Below are 25,379 nucleotides of genomic sequence, written 5' to 3'. Positions count from 1 at the left end.
GCAACCCCCCCACCCCCCACACACATACACCCCCAGGGGGAAAGTAAACCGCCCCAATATGAAATGGAATTAGGAGTAGTAGCACTATTCACCCTGGCAAGTGGATAACTACTCTCTTCCATTCAATGTCAAAGACATTCTGCAGCTACAAGATAAGAGCCGTTGGGAAAAGTTAGTATCAAGGCTATTTATTGATAATGTATTATTCATTTCAGCATGAGTAGATGTCCATCCTATTTAGCAGCCTAAAGCAATATTTTAGAGAGAACAATTGTACCGGCAAAAGAAATGCTAACTGGACATTTAAAACAACAAAAAACACTCTCATGATCTCTTTATTGTTGATCTTTTTGATTATTGATTTATTGTTGACGCAGCAAAAAACACTTTGAGATCACCAGACAGTCTATGAGATCACGTCCAACCAGCCATCCGTTTTCTATGCTACTTATCCTCACTAGGGTGAGGGAGGGGGGTGCTGGAACCTATCCCAGCTGTCTTGGGGGAGAGGCGTGGTCCGGTGGCCAGCCAATCCCAGGGCACATATAGACAAACAACCATTCCCACCCATATTCATACCTATGCACAATTTGGGGGGGGCAATGAAGCTAACATCTTTTTGAAATGGGGGGGGGGCGTGTGGTGACTGTAACATGTATTAGAAATACATCAACATATAATATACTCTATAAGTGAATTAACAAGAACCCAGACCAAACCAGGTAATCAAATTGGGTGTGACATTTGGCAGCCCGCCGCACGGTGATCAAGTGGTTAGCATGTACGCCACACAGTCAGGAGATGGGAAGACCTGGGTTAGAATCTCCGCTCGGCCATCTCTGTGTGGAGTTAGCATGTTCTCCCCGTGCATGTTACATGTTACTCCGGAAATATTTTTAATATCTAATTTCAAGCTTTACATCTGTCCTCAAAACATTCCACTCAAATGTCACAAAAAACACGTTTGATGGCAACACTAAGCTTGTATTGGTTGTGTTTGATCATAAATCAATAGCACATTTGACTGAATATATACTGTATCGACAATTCTATTTATGTCCAATATGATGAATGCAGATCATGTTTTTAGTGTTTTTAGGACGTCTCTGTGGGTCATTTTTCTATGATTTCACATTTCTGCATCTACCTGTATAAAAGATAATAGAGCTGAATTTTGATGAGAGGATGTCAACATTAGAAACCACTGTGGCTACGATGCAGTACTGAATTACACTTACACAAGCACAACAATAACCCATAGGAAAATGACTAATGACTAATTGACGCCATTCTTGATTTGCATGCTTGGCCAAATGTTTTAGGCTGCTGAGTCTATGAGTCGATGTTTATGTCTATCTCGTCATTGGGGCTTTCTTTTGTCTCCAAAAAGTACACCATTTGTGTGGGTGGCGAACAATGTGCAGAACACCTGGTGCGCCCACACACACACATGCACGCCCACACACACGGCGGGTGAGGAAGCGTCACACAGCCGTTGGGTGCCTACAGGCTGCTGACAGACGGTTGATGGTAATTAGGGTGTATATAGGATGTGAGTACCAAAGTTAATCATAATGAAGACATTTCCATATTAATAATTCAGCACTAATGAATAATTCAACTCACTGGCCATATCTTCTTACTTTTTGGGAGCACGTCATTATTATCCATATAAAGACTGCTAATAGTTGGGATTAATGCAAGGTACTGGGGCATATTTGCGCCTTTTTATCTACAATGAAACCTTCATAGTCAAATATAATTCTTTCCTAGATGCTGGTTGACTTCCAAGATGGGCTAATGCAGGGGTCTCAAACACGCGGCCCGTGGGCCAAATGTGGCCCGCAGGACACTAGTTTGAGGCCCCCGTCTTGATATGAAAGTTTAATGTTAGTGCGGCCCGCGCAAGTTTGATATGGATGCTGTATGGCATCATGTACCCAGAAAAAATTATTACGTTTGATTAATGTTCATGTTAAAGGTTAAATAACTGTTAATAGTTATCCTCCCTATCCGTGTGGAAGTGGTAAGTTTATGGCTATTTAAGTTTAAAGGAAATAACTTGAAGGCTACCGTTTAGGTCGCTAGATCTCTAGTTTGCGAGTTAGCATGCGTCTCAAGACCCTGCAGTTGCGCAATATGTTGTAAATAAAAAAAAGTATAAATGTGACTATAGTTGTGTTTTGTCATGTCTACAGGGCTCTAATAATGCTTTGTTCATTTTAATCTGAAAAAAATAATTTGTCTATTCATCAATTATATGTGGTTTCTTAAGTTTTTATTATTTGCCGTTTTATTATTATTATATTTATTTATTACTGATTGATTTTCTTTATTCTTGATTTGTTTATTTATTTTTCATCTTATTTTGTACAGAAAAATAAAAATGAAGATATTTGAGAACAGTGGAATGTTTTATCAGAGCTTTTATTGTAGAAAATCGGGACCAAAGCACTGAAAAAGTTTGTATATTTTTCTGTTTTTAATGAATGCGTTTTTTTTGTTGGAAAACCTGATGCGGCCCAGCCTTGCCCAGACCCTAGCTCCAGTGGCCCCCAGGTAAATTGAGTTTGAGGCTTCTGGTCTAATGTGAAAAAAGACCTGGGGAATATCGTACTTTCCCCCTCATGAAACATGTGATCGGTCAATAAGTAACATTCCGAACTGTCATTAAGTAAAACTTGAAGTTGACCTCTGTGACGTCTATGATGCCAAAAGGAGGTGAAAGTACTGCTCCTTTTCAGGAAGACCAAAATGAGGAGGCAACAGGAAGGCGCAGGTCATAAGAACACACCTTGAGTGGAGTGGGGTGCTTTGCTGGAATTGGGTACACTGGTAGCTCGATTATTATGGTGTTCCATAATACAAGACGTCATGTCTAGAGTCAGACACCATCAGCACACGAGACCCCCCCCTGCTTTACGATTTCATGCAGAGTTTTGGGATTCAGCGACTTCCACGGCGTCTGATATTCGTTTCATGAATCTTCCTGTGTTGAACTTCGGTTCTGAACGTTGCTGCATGGCGATGGGCTGCTGCTGCGAGTGGAATCCTTATCAGCATGCTGCAAATGGACAGGACTGTTGCCACCTCGTCCCCTTGTCTCCTTGTCTCCTTTACATCTCTACCCCCCCCCCCCCCGCTACTGTATGCCCCTTCTTATCAGCCCCCACCCACATGTGCCTTTTCTACACAGTTAGAACTTTTGGGGTCTCCTGGTTCCTCCCCAGCTTCAGCTGGAGATGCTCCATGTTGGCAGCAGATCTTCCCTCAAGCCACTCAAGCCATGAAAGAACATGTGACGCTTCTCGTACTGCCATACCGCTGGATGCATTTCATAAATAAACGGACAGGCGGCTCGATGTTGAGTTTGCTGAAGTTGTTTTGACGCCGATTTAGCTTTTGCACGAAAGAAGATTGTTGATTGACCACCTTCTCGTTAGTCGACGTGACAACGCCTCTTCATCCTTGGTGATGGTCCCAGCTTCGGTCACAGGGGGACGGGCTATTTTTTGGCCCTGACATTTTGGACGTTGTGCCCTGTGATTGGTTGGCGACCAGTCCAGGGTGAATCCTGCCTCTCGCCCAAAGACAGCTGGGATAGGCTCCAGCACCCCCACGACCCTCGTGAGGAAAAAGCGGTAGAAAATGAATGAATTAATTTTGGACGTTCCTCAAATTGCGAATCCGTCCTAACCAGATGCCGGAGCCACTTCATCTGGCTCCCAGCGAGGTTCCCCTGGATCAGGGGTCAGCACCCTGCGGCTCTGAAGCTGCATGCGGCTCTTCAGCGTCCTTGTTGCAGCTCCTTCCGATTTCGGAAATCAAGTCTAGACTGCATTCAGACTGCATTCTGACTGCTGATTGGATGAGCGGGGCGGGTAGGCTGGTGGATGCGGTAGCAGTGAGTCCCACTGCACCAGAGGGGGGGGGGCATTCAGTCACGTCCCAAATACCATAACAATCGGCAGATTTCAGGGGAAAACAGTCAAGTTGTATATGAGATGGGACGCCATTCACAAATGGAGAATACGCCAAAGGATCCTTCATAAAGATGTCACAGCGTCTATTTTGCAGGAAAATAAAGGTAGGCACATCTCAAAGATGTTGAGGACGGAACCAATAGGACGGTTATTGACGACGGGTCAGCGCAGGCGGAAATTGAGCCAACTGCAGTGCAGATACAAAGGCCTAAGTCAAGTCTAATGTATTCAACTCCTGACAAAATGGCTCTTCTGACGCTAAAGATGGTTGCCAACCCGGCCTGGACGACATCGCTTCTCACTTATCTCTCAGGGAGAAGAGCCCAGGACTCATTTTGGCTGCTTGTACCCACCATCTTGTCCTTTTGGTCACTAAAGCGGGAAAAGGTTTTTGCCAATACTACAATAATTGAGCCATTAATTTAGCCCTTAAGAGTGTCCCATATGGGGCGGCACGGCGGCCTAGTGGTTAGCGTGCAGACCTCACAGCTAGGAGACCAGGGTTCAATTCCACCCTCGGCCATCTCTGTGTGGAGTTTGCATGTTCTCCCCGTGAATGTGTGGGTTTTCTCCGGGTACTCCGGTTTCCTCCCACATTCCAAAAACATGCTAGGTTAATTGGCGACTCCAAATTGTCCATAGGTATGAATGTGAGTGTGAATGGTTGTTTGTCTATATGTGCCCTGTGATTGGCTGGGATAGGCTCCAGCACCCCCGCGACCCTCGTGAGGAAAAGCGGTAGAAAATGAATGAATGAATGAGTGTCCCATATGCTCGCTTCATGGAAACAGTCATAAGACGATGAAAAGTCCGATAAAGGAAGATCTTGGTCAGACCGCCTCATTTTCTGTCATTCACTGCTCTTCGTTTGATTCTTCCATTCTTCTCGCCACTATGACATGACACGAGCATGCAACTGTTACTGCCAGACCGCCTTTGTCCCCTCGGGTGATCTTCGTAGTCGGAGTAATCCTTGCATTGAGGGCGGATGTCGGCATAAATTTACCATGACTAATTCCCTGCGGATCCATTGTGCTCAGTGAAAGAAAGTGATCCCATCAAGAAGCTCTCTGGAGAATTGGTTCCTCCAAAGACAGGGTGACGCTTGCCGCAACACCTCGTTTTTCAGGGTCGATTCAATTACCCGACAATTCCACACTCCACACTCACACACTCCAAACGTGAGTTCTTTCAGAGAAACGTATTGTGGTCAGATGTTCTACAGGTGGAATGCTGTCAGTGGGTCTGCATCCTGTTCTATTCTCTAGTGGGATGCAGCTGCTACCTACCGTCTGATCAGCACGGCAGGCTCCGCCCCCGCCATCGCCACCTTGTGTGTCCCTTTTTCTAAATTAGATGGCTGCATAAATGGAATTCCCGGCGACATGAAAGGTGGCCCCCTCAGTACTGATGGTTTTCCTGGTCCGCTCCAATCCTGTCAGCTGCCAGCCTTGTTTGTTTCTCACCTCAGCCTGAAACTATTTGTTGGCTTGTCACTTAATGGCGGGCCATTGCCTTGGAGTCGGCAGCTCTTAAATACGCCTGGCTGCCTGCTGTCGCTTTGAAAACAGTAAACACAGAAAACACAGATTACTGTTATCTCTCTTTAATACGGATATTCTGGGAAAAACTTCCTCACTCCCTCATAATTAATTATTCATTCATTCATTTTCTACCGCTTATCTTCACGAGGGTCGTGGGGGTGCTGGAGCCTATCCCAGCTGTCTTCAGGCGAGAGGCGGGGTACACCCTGGACTGGTGGCCAGCCAATCACAGGGCACATATAGACAAACAACCATTCACACTCACATTCATACCTATGGACAATTTGGAGTCGCCAATTAACCTAGCATGTTTTTGGAATGTGGGAGGAAACTGGAGTACCCGGAGAAAACCCACGCATGCACGGAGCACCCGGAGAAAACCCACGCATGCATGGGGAGAACATGCAAACTTCACACAGAGATGGCCGAGGGTGGAATTGAACCCAGGTCTCCTAGCTGTGAGGTCTGCGCACTAACCACATGACCGCAGTGCAGCCCATAATTAATAATAACTAATGATTAATTGACTAATGAACTAATGATTAATAACCAATGCTCCATGAAATTAGCACTTGAACAAATGATGCAATCCCGTCATGACAATTTAGTCATCAGATGTCCGCTGTGTGAATTATTAGTGTTTTGAAGTGATGATTGGGTGATGATTGACGGTCGGATCAAATTTCTGCAACAGCTCGGTCTCGGCCTCGGCCTCGGTCTCGGTCTCTGTTACGGCTCCTCTATGCAGCAGAACTGGCTCGCCTCTGCCTAAATGACGAATATTCAAGCATAAAATGGCTAAGTGAATTAAAATACAGATATAATGCGTTATGACAGAGGCCTCCAAAATGCAACCTGGGGGCCATTTGCGGCCTGCAGCTGCTTTTTGTTGTCCCGCGGCACAACAACAAAACAAAGTAGTAGTAATTTAACGATAAAAAATAAAAAATAAAAAAACGATAAAAAACGATAAAAAATTATGATGATTCAAGAAGAAACTATTGGTAAAATAAAAAAGTGCAAGAAGCAAAAAGAAGGCAGCCGTTTGTAGTCGCAATATGCTTTTGTCAACCATATCATTTTTTATCATATTTTCTATGTTATTACCATCCATATTTTGGATGACTATGATGCAAGAGAAGCCTTGGGTGGTCCCACGCAGGTCATGTTGGACCATTCAGGGGAACCAAGGCGTCCATCCACATGTCCCCTCCAACCTTTGACCTTCACTCCCTCAGGCCTTTTGGCTCAGATACCTGTCGTGTTGAAGGTCACTTACAGTGGACATGAGCACATTTGACCTTTGACCTCACCATCTTGTGTCAGAAGAACTGGAAGTCAATAATGTTGTTGCCAGGGGGGTGGGCCTTAATGAGTACAAGTTGTCCTGCAAATTGCTACAACTGAAATATGAACCAGACCTTTGACCTCCGCTACTTCAGCCATCTGGGCTGGGACCCCGGTTTCTATTCATGCAGCTCAGGGCTGCATTTTACTTTTGGAATATTATAACGTTCTCCTCATAATATTTGGACTTTATTCCCACAGTCTCAGTATTCACTCAGTATTCATGGAGACAATTACAACTTGTTTGGTCCTCCGATATTGGCTTTTTTAGTCACCCGATATCAGCCCATCGTGATACGGATAGTGTTAGATGATATCTGGTGGAATGAACACGTACTGTGTCGGATACCACCGATATCAAGCGATATTGCATTTTTATGCTCATTGTTAACATTTACAACTAAAGGTACATTATTTTATTCTTGCGAGGAGAACACGTCAATAAGCCCATCTATTCTGCAAACGGAACCCCCCAAGTCTGTTTTTGTGGATGCTTGCACAGTGTGAAAGCCAGGAATAAAATAATGGCTACAGGAACACCCCCCCCCCCCCCCAAAACTGCTCCTAGCAAACGGCAGGAGATGGGTTTTGCTGAAAAAGAGAGAAAAGATGTCTGAAAGGATATAAATCTTTTATCAAACGCTGCTGATGCGCCGAGCTGGAGAGCAGATGCTCACCCCCCCCCCCCCCCCCCCCCCCCCCCGGCTCCAAACGGGATAAATCCCCTTCTACAGTTCTTAAGTGTCATGGGAGCTGCTCCGTCTGCACCGAAGCTGTTCGCTCCCCGGCAACTCCCCCAGGGGCCCGGCACTATTTTAGCATTTGTTGGAAAAGCGAGAAGGAATGGCAGCATTTGGCCCCCAGTTGGGTTGGCATGCATTTGGCCCCCAGTTGGGATGGCAGCATTTGGCCCCAAGTTGTGTTGGCAAAATTTGGCCCCCAGTTGGTTGGAAGTGGGATTTTCTATGGAGCTCACTGCCGACTGGCAACCTTGTGGGCAACGTTTTTATTTAAGTGCTCTCGTTTTGGTCATTAGTGGCCGTAGATTGCTTCCTGCGGCGTCTGTGTTCTTTGCTAGCTGCTAGCTCACAGTCCATGCAGCGTATGGATTTTATGGAAAGTGCTGGCAACCTCTGCATTACGGCTACGGTAAACAGGAAGTGATGATTTATGAATGGCTGCTAGAAATGGAAAACTTAGACTTAATAACAGGGCTATGAAATCCTAATGGGTCTGAGTCAAGACTTCCTTTGCTAACTTTGCTATCTTGCTATATGTTAGCATATATGTTAGCATTTGTTAGCAATTGGCATCCTATTGGAAGGATTGTTGTACTAGCAACCTTTCAGATGGACCTGCGGACAACCTGCAGTTTGTCTTCATCTGAAAAGGAGTTTTAGTAAACGCTGATGAAGACAAACAGAGACTCTTTGCTTCTGCTTTCAAATCATAATCATGGCCACCTGATGAATGCAGGATGACAATTTTGTATCTCTATGTCGACGTAGGGATTTATCGGGGAAACTCCTGACAACAGTTGTGCAGCAGATCAATGTCTATTCATAGCCCAAGGCCAAGTAGTAGTCCAAGTAGTCCAAGTACACGATTGTCACCAGTGTGTAGTATCATCTCCGGGTCTGGGATGAGATCCTGCTCCCATGGGATAAGTTTCAGTACGTCCCAGTCTTGTTGATGAGTCAGGGTGGGATGAAACGGAACGACACTGAGGCAAAACTGTCAGTTTACCAGTCAAGCTACACTATGGGACACCAGTGAATGCACCTTTCCGAGAAACGGAACCTCTGTGAGGACTTCCCGATGATGACGGCGATGCCGCACGCCGATAACGGCACGGTTCCATTCATGAGTCATATACGCACGCTAAGCCACAGCCCATAACATCCCCCCCCCCACCCCCCATGGCTGTACATTATTGATGATGGACCTCCTTTCTTCCTCCATCACTGGGAGTGGCGGTGAATGGGGGGGTGTTGTTGCTGGGCAAGACGGTCCCATCCTGCAGCAGACTGTTCACCCATCACCTTAAGGGTTGACGCATCAATCATTTACAAGTAGCCCCGCCCTGAAAGGATGATGGACAGCTAGACAAACAGGTGATGCTGGCCTTTCTGTACCTCTGACATTACTACCTGATGATGGCTTCTAGATGGCTCTGAACTTTCTCACCATTCGGGCTGATGCTAACCACCGTCCATTCGGGAAGTGCTTGACTGAAGCCAGACTTTTCACGTGTCTTCCTCCATCCATGCTATTTGCTATTATGATGGTCATTGTTACCCCAGCACCGCCATCATGGCTGCTGACCACAAAGTCATCCTACTCTTCATCTTCAACTCCAGCTGCTCCATCCATTTTTCATGAAGGAGCTGTCTGCTGCACCTGAAGTCTGGCCTAGAGAAAGACTGGTATGCTTTTCCTTGGAGGCCAAATGACAGAACGATTATTCACAACAGGAAAAAGAAGTCCAGAAAGACAAATGGCAGATATGAAAGCGAGCGTATTTAATGGCGTCCATTCAAATGCTGCTCACGATGACGGGACACCGCCGTTAGAATATCATAAAGTAGAAGCAGCGGGTTCAATACAGATTTCTCTCTGTCCTCACTCAAGGCCGTAAACGCTTTCAGAGGGCAAAGCGGATGAATTCAAAGGTTAATGTCCGCACCATTTGGAGAGCGGCCGAGCCGAGCGTTCGTCTTTTCCTCGTTTTAATGAAATGACAGGCAAGTCATGAAAGGGATCGATGCTGAAGGTACACTTAGCGCTGCCTGAACGGACAAAGCTCAGCTGGTCACCGAGTGGCCATCTTGCCCATGATTGCCCTCCTTCTTCTTGTCATGGGCGGGACAACACGTCCTTATTTCAGCACATGGATCAGAAGAAGAAGAAAGGCTACCAGTTCGTAGCCTCAGCTCGCACTGCAGGATCTTCTGGTGAGGTAAGACCCAGAAGCTAGAGATGAGCAAGTCATGAACAGGTCCTTCAATCAGGACTTGCAGGAACTCATCTCGTTAACTCCTTCTTACACTCACCCCCCCGCCAATGGACCCCGGGCGAGACGCCTCATGGCAAGGAAACTAAATCAGGTTAAAAATGCATTTTGATGCGTTGAGACCAATAATAAATTATTAATTATGTTAATTATTTATGGAATATTCATTCAGTTTTAAAGCTATTTCTGAATTATTGATCATTGAATCTTACATTTTTTCTATAATCAATGTAATGTAATTTAATTTCCCTTCTGGGGATTATTATAAAAATAAATCATGAAATTACATTTAATAATAGTGCATACTTAAAAATCTAGAATTATGTCTTCTAACAGAAAGTGTATTACTAAAATGTAATGAATAAGGGTAAAAAATATATATAAATTAAGAGCAAAAATGAAATAAAAATCCCCTGAATGATTCAGATCCATGTAAGGTACTATAGTGCTGATTTTTGTTTCTTATATTGACTTATATTGTAATATTGTAATATGGACTTTTTAGGCAAGTGAACTGTGGATTAAAAAGTGGCGGAACGACGCTCTCTGGTGGAGAGTCATTGACACAAATACAACTGGATATCATATAAAGCATTTATTTATTTCTAAAGGTGTGACTTTTATCATCCAATGACCATTTGGTGTATTTAGGATTTATTCCAATTCCTGTAAAATGTTTCCTTACTTGACTCTGTCTCCTTTGCCCCTCCCAGGCTTCCATAGCTCCTTCTTTCTGTTCCTCACCATGGACAGGAAACACTACTCAGGTTCTTGTCATACAAACATGTGATTCATTTTACCGACTCCAATTCTTAGGAGTTACTCACTGAAGAGAATCGGGTACTCGATCCATCCGAATCACTGGGCATCAAACTCCGATACCTTTGCATTTTTCTACAACTTCTTTCTTAAATTAATTCGTGTTCTCACCTTCTTCTCACCATTTTTCTTCACAACACCGAGAAACACAGTCCACCATGCGCTTGAACACCTCGCCTTATAGCGGGAATCAAAGGAGACAGATATGAGTTGTTCATTGTTTATTTTGACTTTATATTCGTAAAAAAAAATTTCTACGAAATTTTCCAGAAATTACAACTTAATTCAACTTAACTTCTGACTTTAGAAAAGTAACATTATAACTAAACGTTATGCTCCCATGATTAATATTGGAATATTAGTCTAAAATAAGTCAAATTACTGCTGCTTTTTAACATATTTGCTCTTTTATACTTTTAGCATATGCAGGGGGCCCATAAGAAAGACAGCATGGGTGGCAAATGGCCCCCGGGCCCCACCACCCCACCTTTTCATGCTAATACATGCTAACAGACTATTGTGCCAGATTAGCCTATTGAAGGGATGGAACTGGCAGCTGAGTGGCGGAGCGTTGGCAGAGCGTTGGCATGTTTCCATAAATAGATGTTGGAAAGCAGTCCCGCTCAGGATTCCTTTTCTTTGGAATGATGACAAATCCTGTCTGACGCATCCATGATCCTTCCATGTTATGGCCATTTGTGGATAATGGCTCTTACTGTGGTTGGCTGGAGTCCCAAAGCTTTAGGAGTGGCTTGAAAAGCTTTTCCATGCGGGTAGATATGAATTCATCTAAGTTGCGTTAAATTGGAAAGTTATTTTCCACACAGGGCCATGCAGGTTTGGATGTTTTTTCTTCCTTTATAATAAAATGTTTAATTTAAAAACAAAATGTAAACATTAGAAACAAAGTTTGAATATTATAAAGTGTGCCAATCATGCAGACAAATCAGAAATCAGGAAGGGAGCAAACACTGTTTCACACCACTGGAGATGTTACTATGACATTTTATTTGTATTTGATCTTTTCTTTATTATGTGTTCAACAACAATTATTACAATTACACTGTATTATCATCTTTTATTGGTATAAAAATCTAAAAATGAAATGGAAAAAAGGCTAAAACATAACCTGACCTTAAACTTTTTCATCAATCACTGCACTGCAGCAAAGTTTGTATTGTGAACCTTCTGTCGCTACGGTTGTTTATTTCACAAATCAATATGGTAGAGCAATACTTCAATGCACCCATCAATGCACCGCTTTGTCTTCATGGTTTTGACAACCTTCTAATAAAATGATCTAACTATCTAGCCGCCGTGTAGGAAAGTCTAATCCGGAACTTATTTCATCATGTGTACAAATAACTAGGATATGTTGATAATTTACATATTCATTTAAAAGCGGGGTTCCAAGCTCCTGAGGCTGCTGGCACCGAGGGTAGGCGGGACTTCTGCAGGAGGCGGAGTGACAGCAGGACAAAGCCAACGCTGATGCCACCGAGGATGACCACACCCGAGATCAGCGCAGTGGTCACTGGGTTCATCAGCTGGGAGGAGTCGCCTGGTGCTGCAAGGTTAAGGTGGGGGGAGGGGACGGGGCATGTAAACCACCAATTTCCATGACTCCCGTATCATCAGTTCCACCAACCAGGAAATTGTTGTGGGTTTTTGCTAATTCCTAACATTGCCTAAGGCTGCTTACCAAGTTGAGAGTTGTTGACGGGAGTGTCTTCTGAAAGAAATGACAAATTGAGTTATTGTTTTTATATTTCTACAGTAGAATCCATCCATCTATTTTCTTATCCACACTAGGGCAGGGGTATGCTGGAGCCAATCCCAGCTGACTTTGGACAAGAGTCGGGCTACACCCTGGACTGGTCGCCAGCCAATCACAGGGCACATATAGACAAAGAACCACAATCACATTCATACTATGGACAATGGAATGCTCTTTCTTTCTTTGGCAGGCAGCCAATCAAGAGGGATAGATGAACTCACGACAAGCTTGTCAAATCGCTAGAAGTTCATTACTCAATATAACACTCCCACTCATTGTGTCACCTTGCAAGAAGATAGCTGATATCATCACACAGGAGCTTAACACTCAACAGGTCGGTAATACATTGCAGGGCAAGTTCCAATACCAGTTTAAGATTTAAAAAAAAGCTTGGCATCTATTTTAATTTCATCCCATAATGCAATGCTGTCTTTGTCCACCAGAGAGAGTCAGAGGAGCCCAGAGTCTAGAGGGAGGCTGACATCTCTGCAGCGCCCTTGCAGCAATAACCACTGAAAGGCTTTCCGAGACGATGAAGTTAAAACAGCTTGCCTTGCCTTGTATGTTTGTTAAGTTGCTGAGTGATGATTTTAGACTTCTTTGTGAGATGACACCGGAAGTCAGACTGTTATATTGAGCATTGAAAAATTAGACTCTCATCATTCATAAGAAATGACCTTTTTCCGTTCTTTAGTAATCAGCAGTAAAACATCGGTAAGTTCCACCAAAACCAAAAATGAGGAAAAAAGCCTTTTTGTGGAAAATGGTTGTCTTAAAATCGAGTGGTTTAAAAAGAAGCAAGAACTAGTTACACGTTTCAACAACTGGCTTGTTCCGGTTGTGCTAGAAGACATTTCGACAAGCCAAGCTGGCCCCCCTAGTTCTTGCTCATGAAGGCAGGACAGTTTTGGCACCCGAGGGTACGGTGCCACCCAAGGAGAACAGCATGATTGGCAACTGGTGAAAACAAAGAAGAAGTCACTTCATACCACTCCTGGTAATGATGGGCCCGGCACTGATGATGGCGTTCCCACTTGCAGCTGGAAGGGAAGACAAGCTGGCTTCTTCATCCCGCCTACGCCGCCGCCCACAGATCTGCCAAACACACAATGGGACATCGTTGGAGTCCCGAGACCAGGGGCCAGGGAGTAGACTTTGACTGACAGGCTCTGGGTTGGAACGTACCGGCATGAGCACGATGCAGTCATCCGTCTTACACAGTTTGGTGACGCAGTGCAGGAACACCGTCGACATCTTCTGGTGTCTGTGCTTCACAAAACGGAAAACCTCAAAGGAAAAGCGACCCATTTGGCTCTTCCCATTCTCGAAAACAGTGGTCTGTGGGTCTTTGTAGCAGCTGCGCGGAAAAAGGCACAAGATATGAGGCGTACATATTCAGAAGACATTGTTGCATTCACTGAATGGGTAATGGCGCCCCCTTTGTGGTCTCATACAGCCTTCATCATCAGGGGAAAGATGCGTGATTACCCCAGGAAAAGGTCGTAGCGGAGTTCATCATTCGGATTCCCTGAGGGCGTTGTGTAACAGTAGTCCATCAAGATGTTCCAACTGCAGGAGGACAAAACTGTGAGATTGGGATGCAAAACTACTCATGGGAAAAGCCCTTTCTCCGCCACGGACTGGCGCCTTTGTGTGGTATAATAGCAGGATGGCACAGTCCCATCCCGTCCGGACCGGCCTGTAGGCGTTAAATAACAGCTTCATGGTACCGTTTGTCCAGGTTTGTGGCCTTCACTGCTGCAAACACTCGGGTTTTCAGAGCTAGGCCGGCCATTGGGATGGCAAGCATTTGGTTGTATGTTGAATCCTGGGAAAGGTAAAGGAAAGATTTCATGAGCCGACATTTTACCAGTGCTTGGAAGCGAGCCAGGAATGATTAGGGATGACCGATATTGGCGTTTTTGCTGAAAAACGATATTATCCAACTCTCAATTTCCAATGGCGATACCGATATGCGTCACATGACATGAACACATAAATACAGCATTTTTCATATTGGTTTTCATGATCGTGAATAAATCCCATACCGGTATCAACTGATGCAACCGATGTTCACCAGGGTATCGTACCACGCTGATTTCATGCAGAAGAGGTAGTAAGTACTCCTGATCTTGGAATTGGTTGAAGCTGCACCACCTGCCAAGGTTTGATCAACCTCCATTTCTGCCCAACAACGTTTCATGGGCCCTGGAACAGGCCTTGCTGTATCGTTCTCAAATCATTGTTAAATCATTGTCAAATCATGGTCAAATCATTGTCAAATCATGGTCAAATCATTGTCAAAGCATTGTCAAAGCATTGTCAAATCATGGTCAAATCATTGTCAAAGCATTGTCAAATCATCGTAAAATCATTGTCAAATCATGGTCAAATCATGGTCAAATCATTGTCAAATCATTGTCAAATCATCGTAAAATCATTGTCAAAGCATTGTCAAATCATCGTAAAATCATCATCAAATCATTGTCAAATCCTTTGGTTTTGGCTAACTTGACCTTTTTTCCATATGAAATTACATAATACCAAAATCTATTATGTTATTACTTTTCCCCGATCATGAAAGCCGATATAAAAAAACAGGAGAGATGTCATGTAACACGTAACGGTATTGGCGGATATCGGTATCGGAAAACGAGAGTTGGACATTTTAGGCATTTCTTTTTTTTGGCAAAGAAGCCAATATCGGACATCCCTATCAATAACGGTAATAAATGATAAATAAATGGCAATGCGTGATTGGCCAATGACTTGGCAACCAATCGTCCTCAGATCACATCAAACATTCATTTCTGTGTCGGTTGGGTTTAGATTGGGTACGGAATACAGATTCTCCTGAACTACTTCAAGTACTTCAAGTACTCTAGTAGAAATGTTTGCTGGAACTCACGTTGTACAGCATGAGACTCAGTGTGCTCACAAAGGTGCCGTTGCTGTCCTTCACGGATATCGCCACAGAGGAGCTGGTGAAAGACACAAAGCGTGAGCAGCAGATTCCAACCAAAATCCATCTGGGTTTTGGAATGCTGTCAATGTCAGGACCACAGTGTGTTTACACCTTCATGCCAGCTCAAGGCGTGGCATGGACATAAGACAAAAGATGTGTGCTAGCTATTATTAGCGAGCTCGGCATGGACATAAGACAAAAGATGTGTACTAGCAACTATTAGCGAGCTTAGCATGGACATAAGACAAAAGATGTGCACTAGCTACTATTAGCAAACTTGGCATGGACATAAGACAAAAGATGTGTACTAGCTATTATTAGCAAGCTTGGCATGGACATAAGACAAAAGATGTGTACTAGCAACTATTAGCGAGCTTAGCATGGACATAAGACAAAAGATGTGTACTAGCTACTATTAGCAAACTTGGCATGGACATAAGACAAAAGATGTGTACTAGCTATTATTAGCAAGCTTGGCATGGACATAAGACAAAAGATGTGTACTAGCTATGAGAAGCTATGAGCCTACCCTAAACTCTTGCAAGTATGGAACTTGCCCCATATCACTTGTACCCCCCCCCCCCCCCGGGTTTGGGCTCTAGATGTTTAGGTACGCCCCTGATGAAAATGTTAAGACCAGCTGAAAGCTTGCAAGAAAGAACGTTATGCAGAACGAAGAAGAAGCAATTGATGGCAAACCAGCAGTCCATCAGTTGATCCCAAGGTCAAATCTTGGCGAGAAGGTGGATTGAATGTGATTTAGGGTCATGATGTCTTGATGGCAAAGGCCAAGAAGCTTTCTGTCTTTGACCACGATGGGATTGTATCACTGCATGAGCAGTAGGTCCTTTAGAACTTCTGAAAAACAGCCAGAGGTTTCTGGAACAAAAAGTCAAGACCCAAAAATGTTGCTGGCCCAGAGGATCCCATTGGCTGTCTGTCCGGACACGGGAACGTCCTTGGTCCAAATGAACGTTGGTACCGGTGCCGACTGCAGTCCAATAACCATCACACACCATCTGCCAGAGAAGGTGTTTCAGGGGAAAACATTTTCCTTCAACGTCACAAAATTGGTGGTTCGGAAATTGCAGCTGCTGGCATGACAAGGAGATCCACCTGAGATGTTTTCCACACTTTGTCTCACTTCCATTTCTCCTTCTTGCATTTTCAAGCTCTGCTTAGAACCTCCTTAGGGTCCAACTGGTCTTAACATTTGGATCCTTTTTCGGAACAGCTGGTAGCTGGGAGCAGCTCCAGTGACTGGTAGCCACTGAAAGGCACCCCTTTTGGTGTGTACCCCAAATGGTGTGTACCCTAATGGTGTGTACCCTAATGGTGTGTACCCTAATGGTGTGTACCCCTAATGGTGTGTACCCTAATGGTGTGTACCCAAATGGTGTGTACCCTAATGGTGTGTACCCTAATGGTGTGTACCATAATGGTGTGTACCCCTAATGGTGTGTACCATAATGGTGTGTACCCCAAATGGTGTGTACCCTAATGGTGTGTACCCTAATGATGTATACCCCAATGGTGTGTACCCCAAATGGTGTGTACCCTAATGGTGTGTACCCTAATGGTGTGTACCCTAATGACGTGTACCCCAATGGTGTGTACCCCAAATGGTGTGTACCCAGCACCGTGGTGATTCTGCTGAACACCCCCAGGGTTGAGTGAGGAATGTCAATTCATTCTGCCTGGGGGGGTTGCTAAGAACAGTGGCGCCATGCGGCGTTTGTCAGACGTGTGATGTGTCCAGGGGTGTCCAAAGTGTGGGCCGGGGGCCATTTGTGTGTCAAAGTTTTAGAAAACAAAGTGAAAATAGTTTGAATTCTACAAGCATAACATTGAAACATCATGAAGAAAAATAACATTTAAATCATAAAGTTGAAATATTCAGGAAATATTATGAGAAATGAACAAAACATTAAAAATGTGTTTTTTTGCCATTCCATGAGAATATTATGAGAAAAATAATGGCAGTTGTAATATTAAAGGAAAAAAATACCTTCCTTATGAAGGTCATAATATTTTGAGAAGTCGTATTTTAGCCACATATTATGGCAATAAAGTCAAAAGCTAAGAAAAATAAAACTTATGAAGATCATTTAAGAAGACATTTTTTTGGAACGTTTTCATGCATACCACAAACGTTGAAATGTATTATTGTGTGAAGCATCCTGCCATTCCCCCCGTGTCCCTGGCTGGCACCTTTGGACACCACTGGCTGCCACAAACAAACAGGGGGGGCCGACACGGACACGGATCTTAGGGGAATGCAACTCACGATGCCAGCTGGGAGTTATTGACCAGGTACTCCAGCGGGTAGCTGCAGCTGAATTTGTACAACAACCCGGGAAGGTAGCTGATTACGGTCGGTGGATCGGGCGTATCGATAAAGCCGGAGACGTGTCCAATTTGGACCAGCGACGTATTCCCGTAGGCGTTGGGCCCGTGGGCGGTGCTGACCTGCACCAAGACAGAGTCAATGTACGGCGGTTACTATTCACAGCGACGCAATGAACCGGCGAGCGTTCCTTACCACCAGGCTGCTTCCACATGCTTCCAAGGTGCTGAGTGCGATGCTGAACACCACGGCCGTGGGGAAGGTGTTGTTGTTGACCAAGCCTCGGCACTGGGCGTCGTGATGGTGCGCGTTGAGGGCCAAATCCGTATCGCTGTAGCCGGAGAACAGCACCGGGCAGAAGTTGATCTTCACCGTGATGGTCTGGACGCCGCAGTACACGCTGATGTCCCGCTCGCCTAGGAAACACACCGTGCGGGAGCATTTTCATTTTCACTTGGGGGGGTTCTTCTTCCCCAAATACTCAATCATCAAACACCATCCTAAATGAGCCTCCATTTCCCACCAGTGATGCTTTATGCTACTTCCTTGGATCATGTACTACACTGATGTACTACACTGATGTACTACACTGATGTACTACACTAATGTACTACACTGATGTACTACACTGATGTACTACACTGATGTACTACACTGATGTACTACACTGATGTACTACACTAATGTACTACACTGATGTACTACACTGATGTACTACACTGATGTACTACACTAATATACTCTAATGTACTACACTAATGTACACTAATGTACTACACTGATGTACTACACTGATGTACTACACTGATGTACTACACAAATATACACTAATGTACTACACTAATGTACTAAACTGATGTACTACACTGATGTACTACACTAATGTACACTAATGTACTACACTGATGTACTACACTGATGTACTACACTAATGTGCTACACTAATATACACTAATGTACTACACTGATGTACTACACTAATGTACACTAATGTACTACACTAATACACACTAATGTACTACACTAATGTACAACACTAATATACACTAATGTGCTACACCGATGTACGACACTGATGTACTACACTAATGTACTACACTAATATACACTAATGTACTACACTAATGTACACTAATGTACACTAATGTACACTAATGTACACTAATGTACTACACCGATGTACTACACTGATGTACTACACTAATGTACGACAGTAATGTACTCTGGCTTCAGTGGAAGGCACCATCTATATCAGACACCAAGGATCTCTAATATTTTTTTCCAGTGAAAAAAAGATTTTTCTTAGCAAAGTTCCGACATCTTATGTTAAGTCGCACAAACTTCCACTTTCTGCGTTTGTCCTGCAGTCCTACTATCACATAGGGGTGCTATGTCATGGAATTATTCTCTGTCCAAATATTATTCCATTAAATGTTTACATACCAACTTATCATCATTTAGATATGAATTCTTTTTGCTGGAGTATATTGATTGGGAACCTATTTTTATTTGATTGTTATTGTTACAAATCATTAAAAGTAAACATTTAAACAATACTATTATAATTATCACAACACTTTCATTTAAATGAATGTCAAAATATATTAAAATGTGACTGTAATGGCCGTAATATTACTGTTAAGATTGATCAATTTTTATTGTACTTGTGGTTTGGATTTGTATATATTAAGAAGAGTACAAATATGTAAATACTATTATTGTATTATCCAGTTGTAATAATAAGAATAATACAAATGTCAGAGATATTATATTATATTATATTTTTTGCAGTTGTATCTATTTTTGTGAAATGTTCTTTTCTTCCAACACCAAATTCCAAGCAATGGAACAGCGGCTCTCGCTCCGAGCCCAATATTCCTTTCATGCACCGACACTCACTTTCTAATTGGGGAGTTTTTGTCAGCCCCCCCCACCCACGGCACGCACGCTAAGCGAGAGACAAGCACCACGGCGGCCTCACCAGGAAACCTGCTGTGGTGGTTGGCGTCACAGTTGTATCCGTTAAACTGCGCTGAAACCGCCGCGGCGCTGCTCATCAGCAGGATGGCGACGATGAAGCACACTGGCATCATTTTGGCACCCGGGGGACGTTTGGCCGCCGTCGTCTTCACAGGGTCAACATGGCGCGGACCGCATTCCTCGGGCGGACGCTGAAAAATGGCATCTATGTCCCGACAAGATGTCCCTTCCGCGCGACTGCCCTCTGTGACCTCGATCAAAGTCGTGCAACCTTCTATCCTCGGGTTCGCGATCCTTCTGATCCTGCCCCCTTCTGCCCTCCCCCTCACCTCAGTCGCTCATGTTGGCCCCCGGACCCGGCGTTTTTCAACCCCCATTTAACCGAGGTGGCGCCTCATTTAGACCCGTTGCTCCCTTTTCCGCACCCGCTTAACCCTTTCTCGACGCCTTCAAAGTCGCCTCACCGGGGAGAAGTTCAACAAATGGGGACGGTTTGGTGGGGGCCGCCTTGCTTTCATTTGGTTGTGTGTGCAAAGATATGAAAGATAGAGGCGGCCATTATCCAAACACGGCCTCGCCGACGGACGTGGGAACCTCCATCAGATCTGAAACAAATCTTTTCACGGAGCCCAGAAACCTGAGCTGGCGGCAAGGGTTCCCACTCGCCTCTCCTGGTTCTGATCATCACCTGTCAGCTGACACAAACGCCAGGCCTCGCTGGGGAGGTCCGGGGGGGGGTACATATAGGAGGGGAATTAAGCTGTCATCAGTCACAATAGTCAGCTCGGCCCGACGCGGATCTGTCCGTGATTGGGACGCACAAAGTCTCACTAAAATCTTCTCTCAGGCCGCCATTCAGCTCAGCAGATGAAGGAGCGGGAACGTAAAGTTCCTTTCAGGCTTTTGTACTCCCATGCTCGCCTTAGGTCAGGCCCCGCCCCCCGCTGGCGCTTTCCTATGGCCCGAAAGAGAACCACGCCAAGCACTTGTCATGTGGTGCTCCGTCTTCTTTTCTCCTGCCTGGTGGCTCCTTCGTCCTTCGTCCTTCTTCCTTCCTCCTTCTTCCGTCTTCCTTCATTCTTCTTCTTTCTTCCTTCGTCCTTCATCTTTTTCCTTTCTCCTTCTTCCTTCTTCCTTCTTCCTTCGTCCTTCTTCCTTTGTCCTTCGTTCTTCGTCCTCCTTCCTTCTTTCTTCTTTCTTCGTCCTTCTTCCTTCGGTCTTCTTCCTTCTTCCTTCCTTCGTCCTTTGTTCTTATTCCTTCTTTCTTCTTCCTTCTTCTTTCTTCCTTCTTCCTTCTTCCTTCTTCCTTCTTCCCTCTTCCCCCTTCCTTCTTCCTTCCTTCGTCCTTTGTTCTTCTTCCTTCGTTTTTCTTCCCTCGTCCTTCTTCATTCTTCCTTCTTCCTTTGTTCTTCTTCCTTCTTCCTTCTTCCTTCTTCACTCTTCATTCTTCCTTCGTTCTTCTTCTTTCTTCCTTTGCCCTCGGCATGTCACCTCCAAGCTCCAAGCGAACGTCCCCCAGACCAGCCATGTTCATGGACTCATTCACTCGCTCACATTTAATGGCGGGGGGGTCTGGGCATCGACCAGGGACTGGTGGCCGATGTTAGCATCAGCCTGTTTTGGGTTAACATGGTTGGCTTCCTGGAAGGGATTGCGGTCGTCCCTTGCCCCCCTAATGTCGCTCCCTCACCATATCGGTTTTGAAAAATAATGAATGGCTGACTGCATTATTACTCAGAAATCTAGAAAGACCTGTTCTATTCTGGGCCCTCGGCATCAGGAATGTTAGAAAACACGACATGACCTTTGCCCCTGACGTGGGCTGCCTACTGCTGACATCAGGTGAAGGAAGAACTGCCGGCTTGCAGACACTGTACCTTCTGATCAAATGGCCTTGTTGCCTTATTTGGCATACATTTCCTATTTTCCTATTTCAAGACTGGATCTCCCAAACTACAGCAATCTACACTTCCCACTTACTTTGTCTTTATTGTCCCCTTAGCAAGAACGTCACTACTTTGGTTCAGAAGCATTGTGCTAGTAGAGCAGTGTAATGGTTTTACAATGGGGACGGCTTGGCCCTGGAATGGATTCATTCACTTCCTGTTACTAGTGTAGGAAATAAGCCTCCATCCAGGAGCAGAAATGCAGCTAAGATGTCTGCTGGCTGGTTACACCTCCCTGCTGTGGACTCATTTATCCAGCAGAGGTTTTAGTGGCTGGTGGGGTCTCTGTTGTGCCCCCCTCCTCTAACACAAGGCCTGTGCTCCCCCCGCTTAGACTCATCCTGGCCTGCGGCCTCCCGTGTCAGGCTCCCATCCGGCCGGGACGATGCCAAGCTTCCTGTGGAGGCCTGCGGGTGGTTCCCATTCAGGACCGCTCACCTGCACCATGCACCATGCGCCATCCACCATGCGCCATGCACCACGAGGTAGTGCTGAAATCCAAGCCAAGCAAAGAAGGATCAGATGGCCACTAACACATCCAGTATGGTGACCCCTTTCCATCTTTCTTATTTTACAAATGACCCATTTAGTCCCGCTAGCCGTGCTCTACTTCTGCCATTGTCTTCCAGTCACGTGGGTTGGCTTCAAATATTAAAGAGCCAATGAGTGAGTGCCCAGTATTTCCAGTATATATTGTCCAGTATCCAGTATCTATGTGCAGGATGGCCGTAAGCAGCACGCTCTCCTGCATGAACCTCACCTGTCAGTCTGCAGGTCGTTGCGTTCGGAGACCTTTTAAGGCCCAGGACCTCCCGCCACTTTCAAGATGTGCCAGATAGAGCTGCCGCTATCTGATCAACCTGAAACAAGCAGACTCAACAAAACCACACAGACAGGCCTGCATCACAAAACCCGTGAGACTGCGCTCGTAATCTGACGCTCCGCTTTTTAACATAGGCGGGAAAGTGAAGACCTCATCAAAGGCCCCTGTTGGGACTCCACGTTCAGGGAGTAATGGCTCCAAACGGCAGGAAGCTCAACAGACGGAAAGGGCTCGCCATAATAGTTAGCAAACGTGCTCTTTGTTTATGATCACAGATATCTACTCGGGTACAAAAGCGTGGACGACATTTTAGTGTGCTCACATAAAATACAAATAACATTGGAAGAGTAACACAAACAGGTTCCAAGGTGTTCCAAGTGGAACAGGCAAAAGAACAGGACATGCCATGAATGCAGACCAACTCAGAAGAGAAAGAGCACCGAGGAGCCTTCCTCTCGCAGTCCGCTCACCTGAAACAATAGCTCTTCTTCCACATCACAGTTGTGTACAATCAAATCAACAGCAAAGAGAATGGAAAGATTGCAAGGAAGCTTGAAACTGATCAACTGGATGATTGAATTCTACTGGAGGCCGTGTCGGACATGTTGCAGCTCAATGCTGCCCCTCTGCGGTCAGCGTTCATCACTGCATCTACGGCTCAGCCTGCTCTTGCAGCTGTGGGTTTAATTGTCACCAAAAGGAGACCAAACTGCTGAAAATGTCCACAGTGTGGCTTTACGTTGTGTAATTCACGTCTTTTTAGGAAATTATAGTACATAATCTTATAGTACAAAATCTTAAGACCAGTGTAAAAATAGAATACACATTTTGTCCATTTTGTCCTTAATGAGGCTTTAAGTAGAGCTGCAATATGCAAAAGCAAGAAGGGTGGTGAGACAAAAAACATTTGGAACTTGGAATTTTTAAAAAAGTGAAACAGGTTGTTTTTCACCTGATCAAAAGTTTAAGACCACGGGCTATAAAAGCCAAAATCTGCTCCAAATTCCCATTTTCTGTCAGGCATTGACACGGTCAGCCCTCCTGATGGCTAAAGCTAAGAAGTGTTCTCTTCCTGAACTTGGTGGGATGGTGGAGCTCCAGCTGCCATGGCTGCTGAGCTCGAACAGGAAGACAGTCATTCTACTTTTTGGAAAGATCCTCAGCATTATCCAACAAAAACGTCAACCGATGGGCCGTCCGTCAAGACATGGGGCGTTCCTGGACCCAAACCAGACCCTTACTGGTGCAGACTGCAGCCCAATAACCATCAGACAAAGACTTTCAAAAACAAAAATGAACGCCACAAAACCGCCCATTTGGACTTTGCAAGGGGCATCAAACACGGGACATTGAAAGGTAGACAAACGTTGGATTCTCTGATGAGAAGAAATGGAACCTTGACTGTGAATGTTCCTGGCATGACAAGGAGATCCACCTGAGATGTTTTCTACCCGGCACAGCAGAGGGGGTCCATCATTCGTTCAGCGGAACACCCGAGCTTCAGGCGGTGCAGGGTCGTCAAACGGTGGCCGGTGACATACGGATGTTGCGGAGGGCATCCCTCATCAGCGAGGGCCCTGGTCTTCTCCAACAGGAAAACGCTGCAGTTCACAATGGTGGTTGACCAAGGACTTCTGGGAGAAGAACATCCCTCTTTTGGACCATCCCGCATCTTCCCCTGATTGACATCCCATAGAGAACATTTGGGGATGGAGGGCCAGGGAAGTTGATAACAATGGCCATCGGTTCCAGACGGTTGATGTCCTCGATGAAGCTCTCTTCACCATTTGGACCGATGTTCCCAGTAGCCTCCTGGAAACACTCCCATCCAGCATGGCCAAAGCCATTCTTCAGGTGATGAACAAGAACGCTGGAGCTACCCATGACTGAGTCTACTCAGACATTTTCTTCTTCTGCTTTGGAGGGTTTTTGACTAGGCCGCTCCAAGGTCTTCATTTGGTTTTTCTTCAGCCATTCAGAGGTGGACTTGCTGCTGTGTTTTGGATCATGGTCCTGCTGCCCACCCCAAGTCACTTTCAGCCTTGGGTCACCAACAAATGGCCGGACATTCTCCCTCGGCAAAATTCATGCTTCCATTTATCACAGCAAAACCGCCCAGACCATCACACTACCACCACCACATTTTACCGTTGCTATCATCTTCTTTGGCTGCACGGCCAATAAGTGGTTAGCGCGCAGGCCTCACAGCTAGGAGACCCGAGTTCGATTCCACCCTCGGCCATGTCTGTGTGGAGTTTGCATGTTCTCCCCGTGCATGTGTGGCTTTTCTCGGGGTACTCCCCCATTCCAAAAACATGTTAGCTTCATTGGACAGTTCCAAATTGTCCATAGGTATGAATGTAGGGGTGAATGGTTGAATCCTGTTTCTGATACAAAGTCGAAATGGGGAACTACTCTCAATCAGAACAGCATTAAATGTGTTTTTATCGAGCCGTGTCTCAGTTAAAAACATAATCATATCATTTTCAACATTCGGCAAACTAAGTACGTACTTTTAGTACACAGTAAAAACACACTTTGATGAATGGTGATGATGATTTGTTTTAAAATGACATCATAGCAGTAAGAGCATTCATAAGTGCAATAATATGCTTTTGGAAGCCTATTTTCTCACTGTCGGTATTCAATAAACTCAACTTCTTCCTACTCCTCTTCAGACAAGTTAAACTGCAAATGTAAACATGTGATGTTCCCTTTTCCAAACAAATAAAACCATTAGCATTATGTCTCTTTTTCCACCATGGCATCTCGTATTTCCAGACATTCCCTGTTCACTTACGGTGATAATCAATCAATCGATCGATCGATACGAGC

General features: G+C 44.9%; 1 protein-coding gene across 1 annotated transcript; it reads right to left on the bottom strand.

The window, feature by feature from the left end:
- Positions 1 to 11,775: 11,775 nt before the first annotated feature.
- Positions 11,776 to 24,428, bottom strand: LOC131134855 (zona pellucida-like domain-containing protein 1). Its single transcript, XM_058080515.1, has 11 exons — positions 24,279 to 24,428; positions 19,777 to 19,966; positions 17,991 to 18,211; positions 17,736 to 17,917; positions 15,392 to 15,464; positions 14,214 to 14,311; positions 13,972 to 14,052; positions 13,669 to 13,840; positions 13,473 to 13,578; positions 12,409 to 12,438; positions 11,776 to 12,273 (listed from the first exon to the last, which is right to left on the bottom strand). Exons 1-11 carry the CDS (start codon positions 24,426 to 24,428, stop codon positions 12,098 to 12,100), a joined length of 1,479 nt encoding a protein of 492 aa, XP_057936498.1. The 3' UTR covers positions 11,776 to 12,097.
- Between the last annotated feature and the right edge of the window lie 951 nt (positions 24,429 to 25,379).

Source organism: Doryrhamphus excisus, chromosome 8 (genome assembly GCF_030265055.1).
Source record: "Doryrhamphus excisus isolate RoL2022-K1 chromosome 8, RoL_Dexc_1.0, whole genome shotgun sequence".
NCBI classification, from domain to species: Eukaryota; Metazoa; Chordata; class Actinopteri; order Syngnathiformes; family Syngnathidae; genus Doryrhamphus; species Doryrhamphus excisus.
The sequence above is the reverse complement of the archived record's forward strand: the minus strand, read 5'-3'. Positions and strand labels throughout refer to the sequence as shown.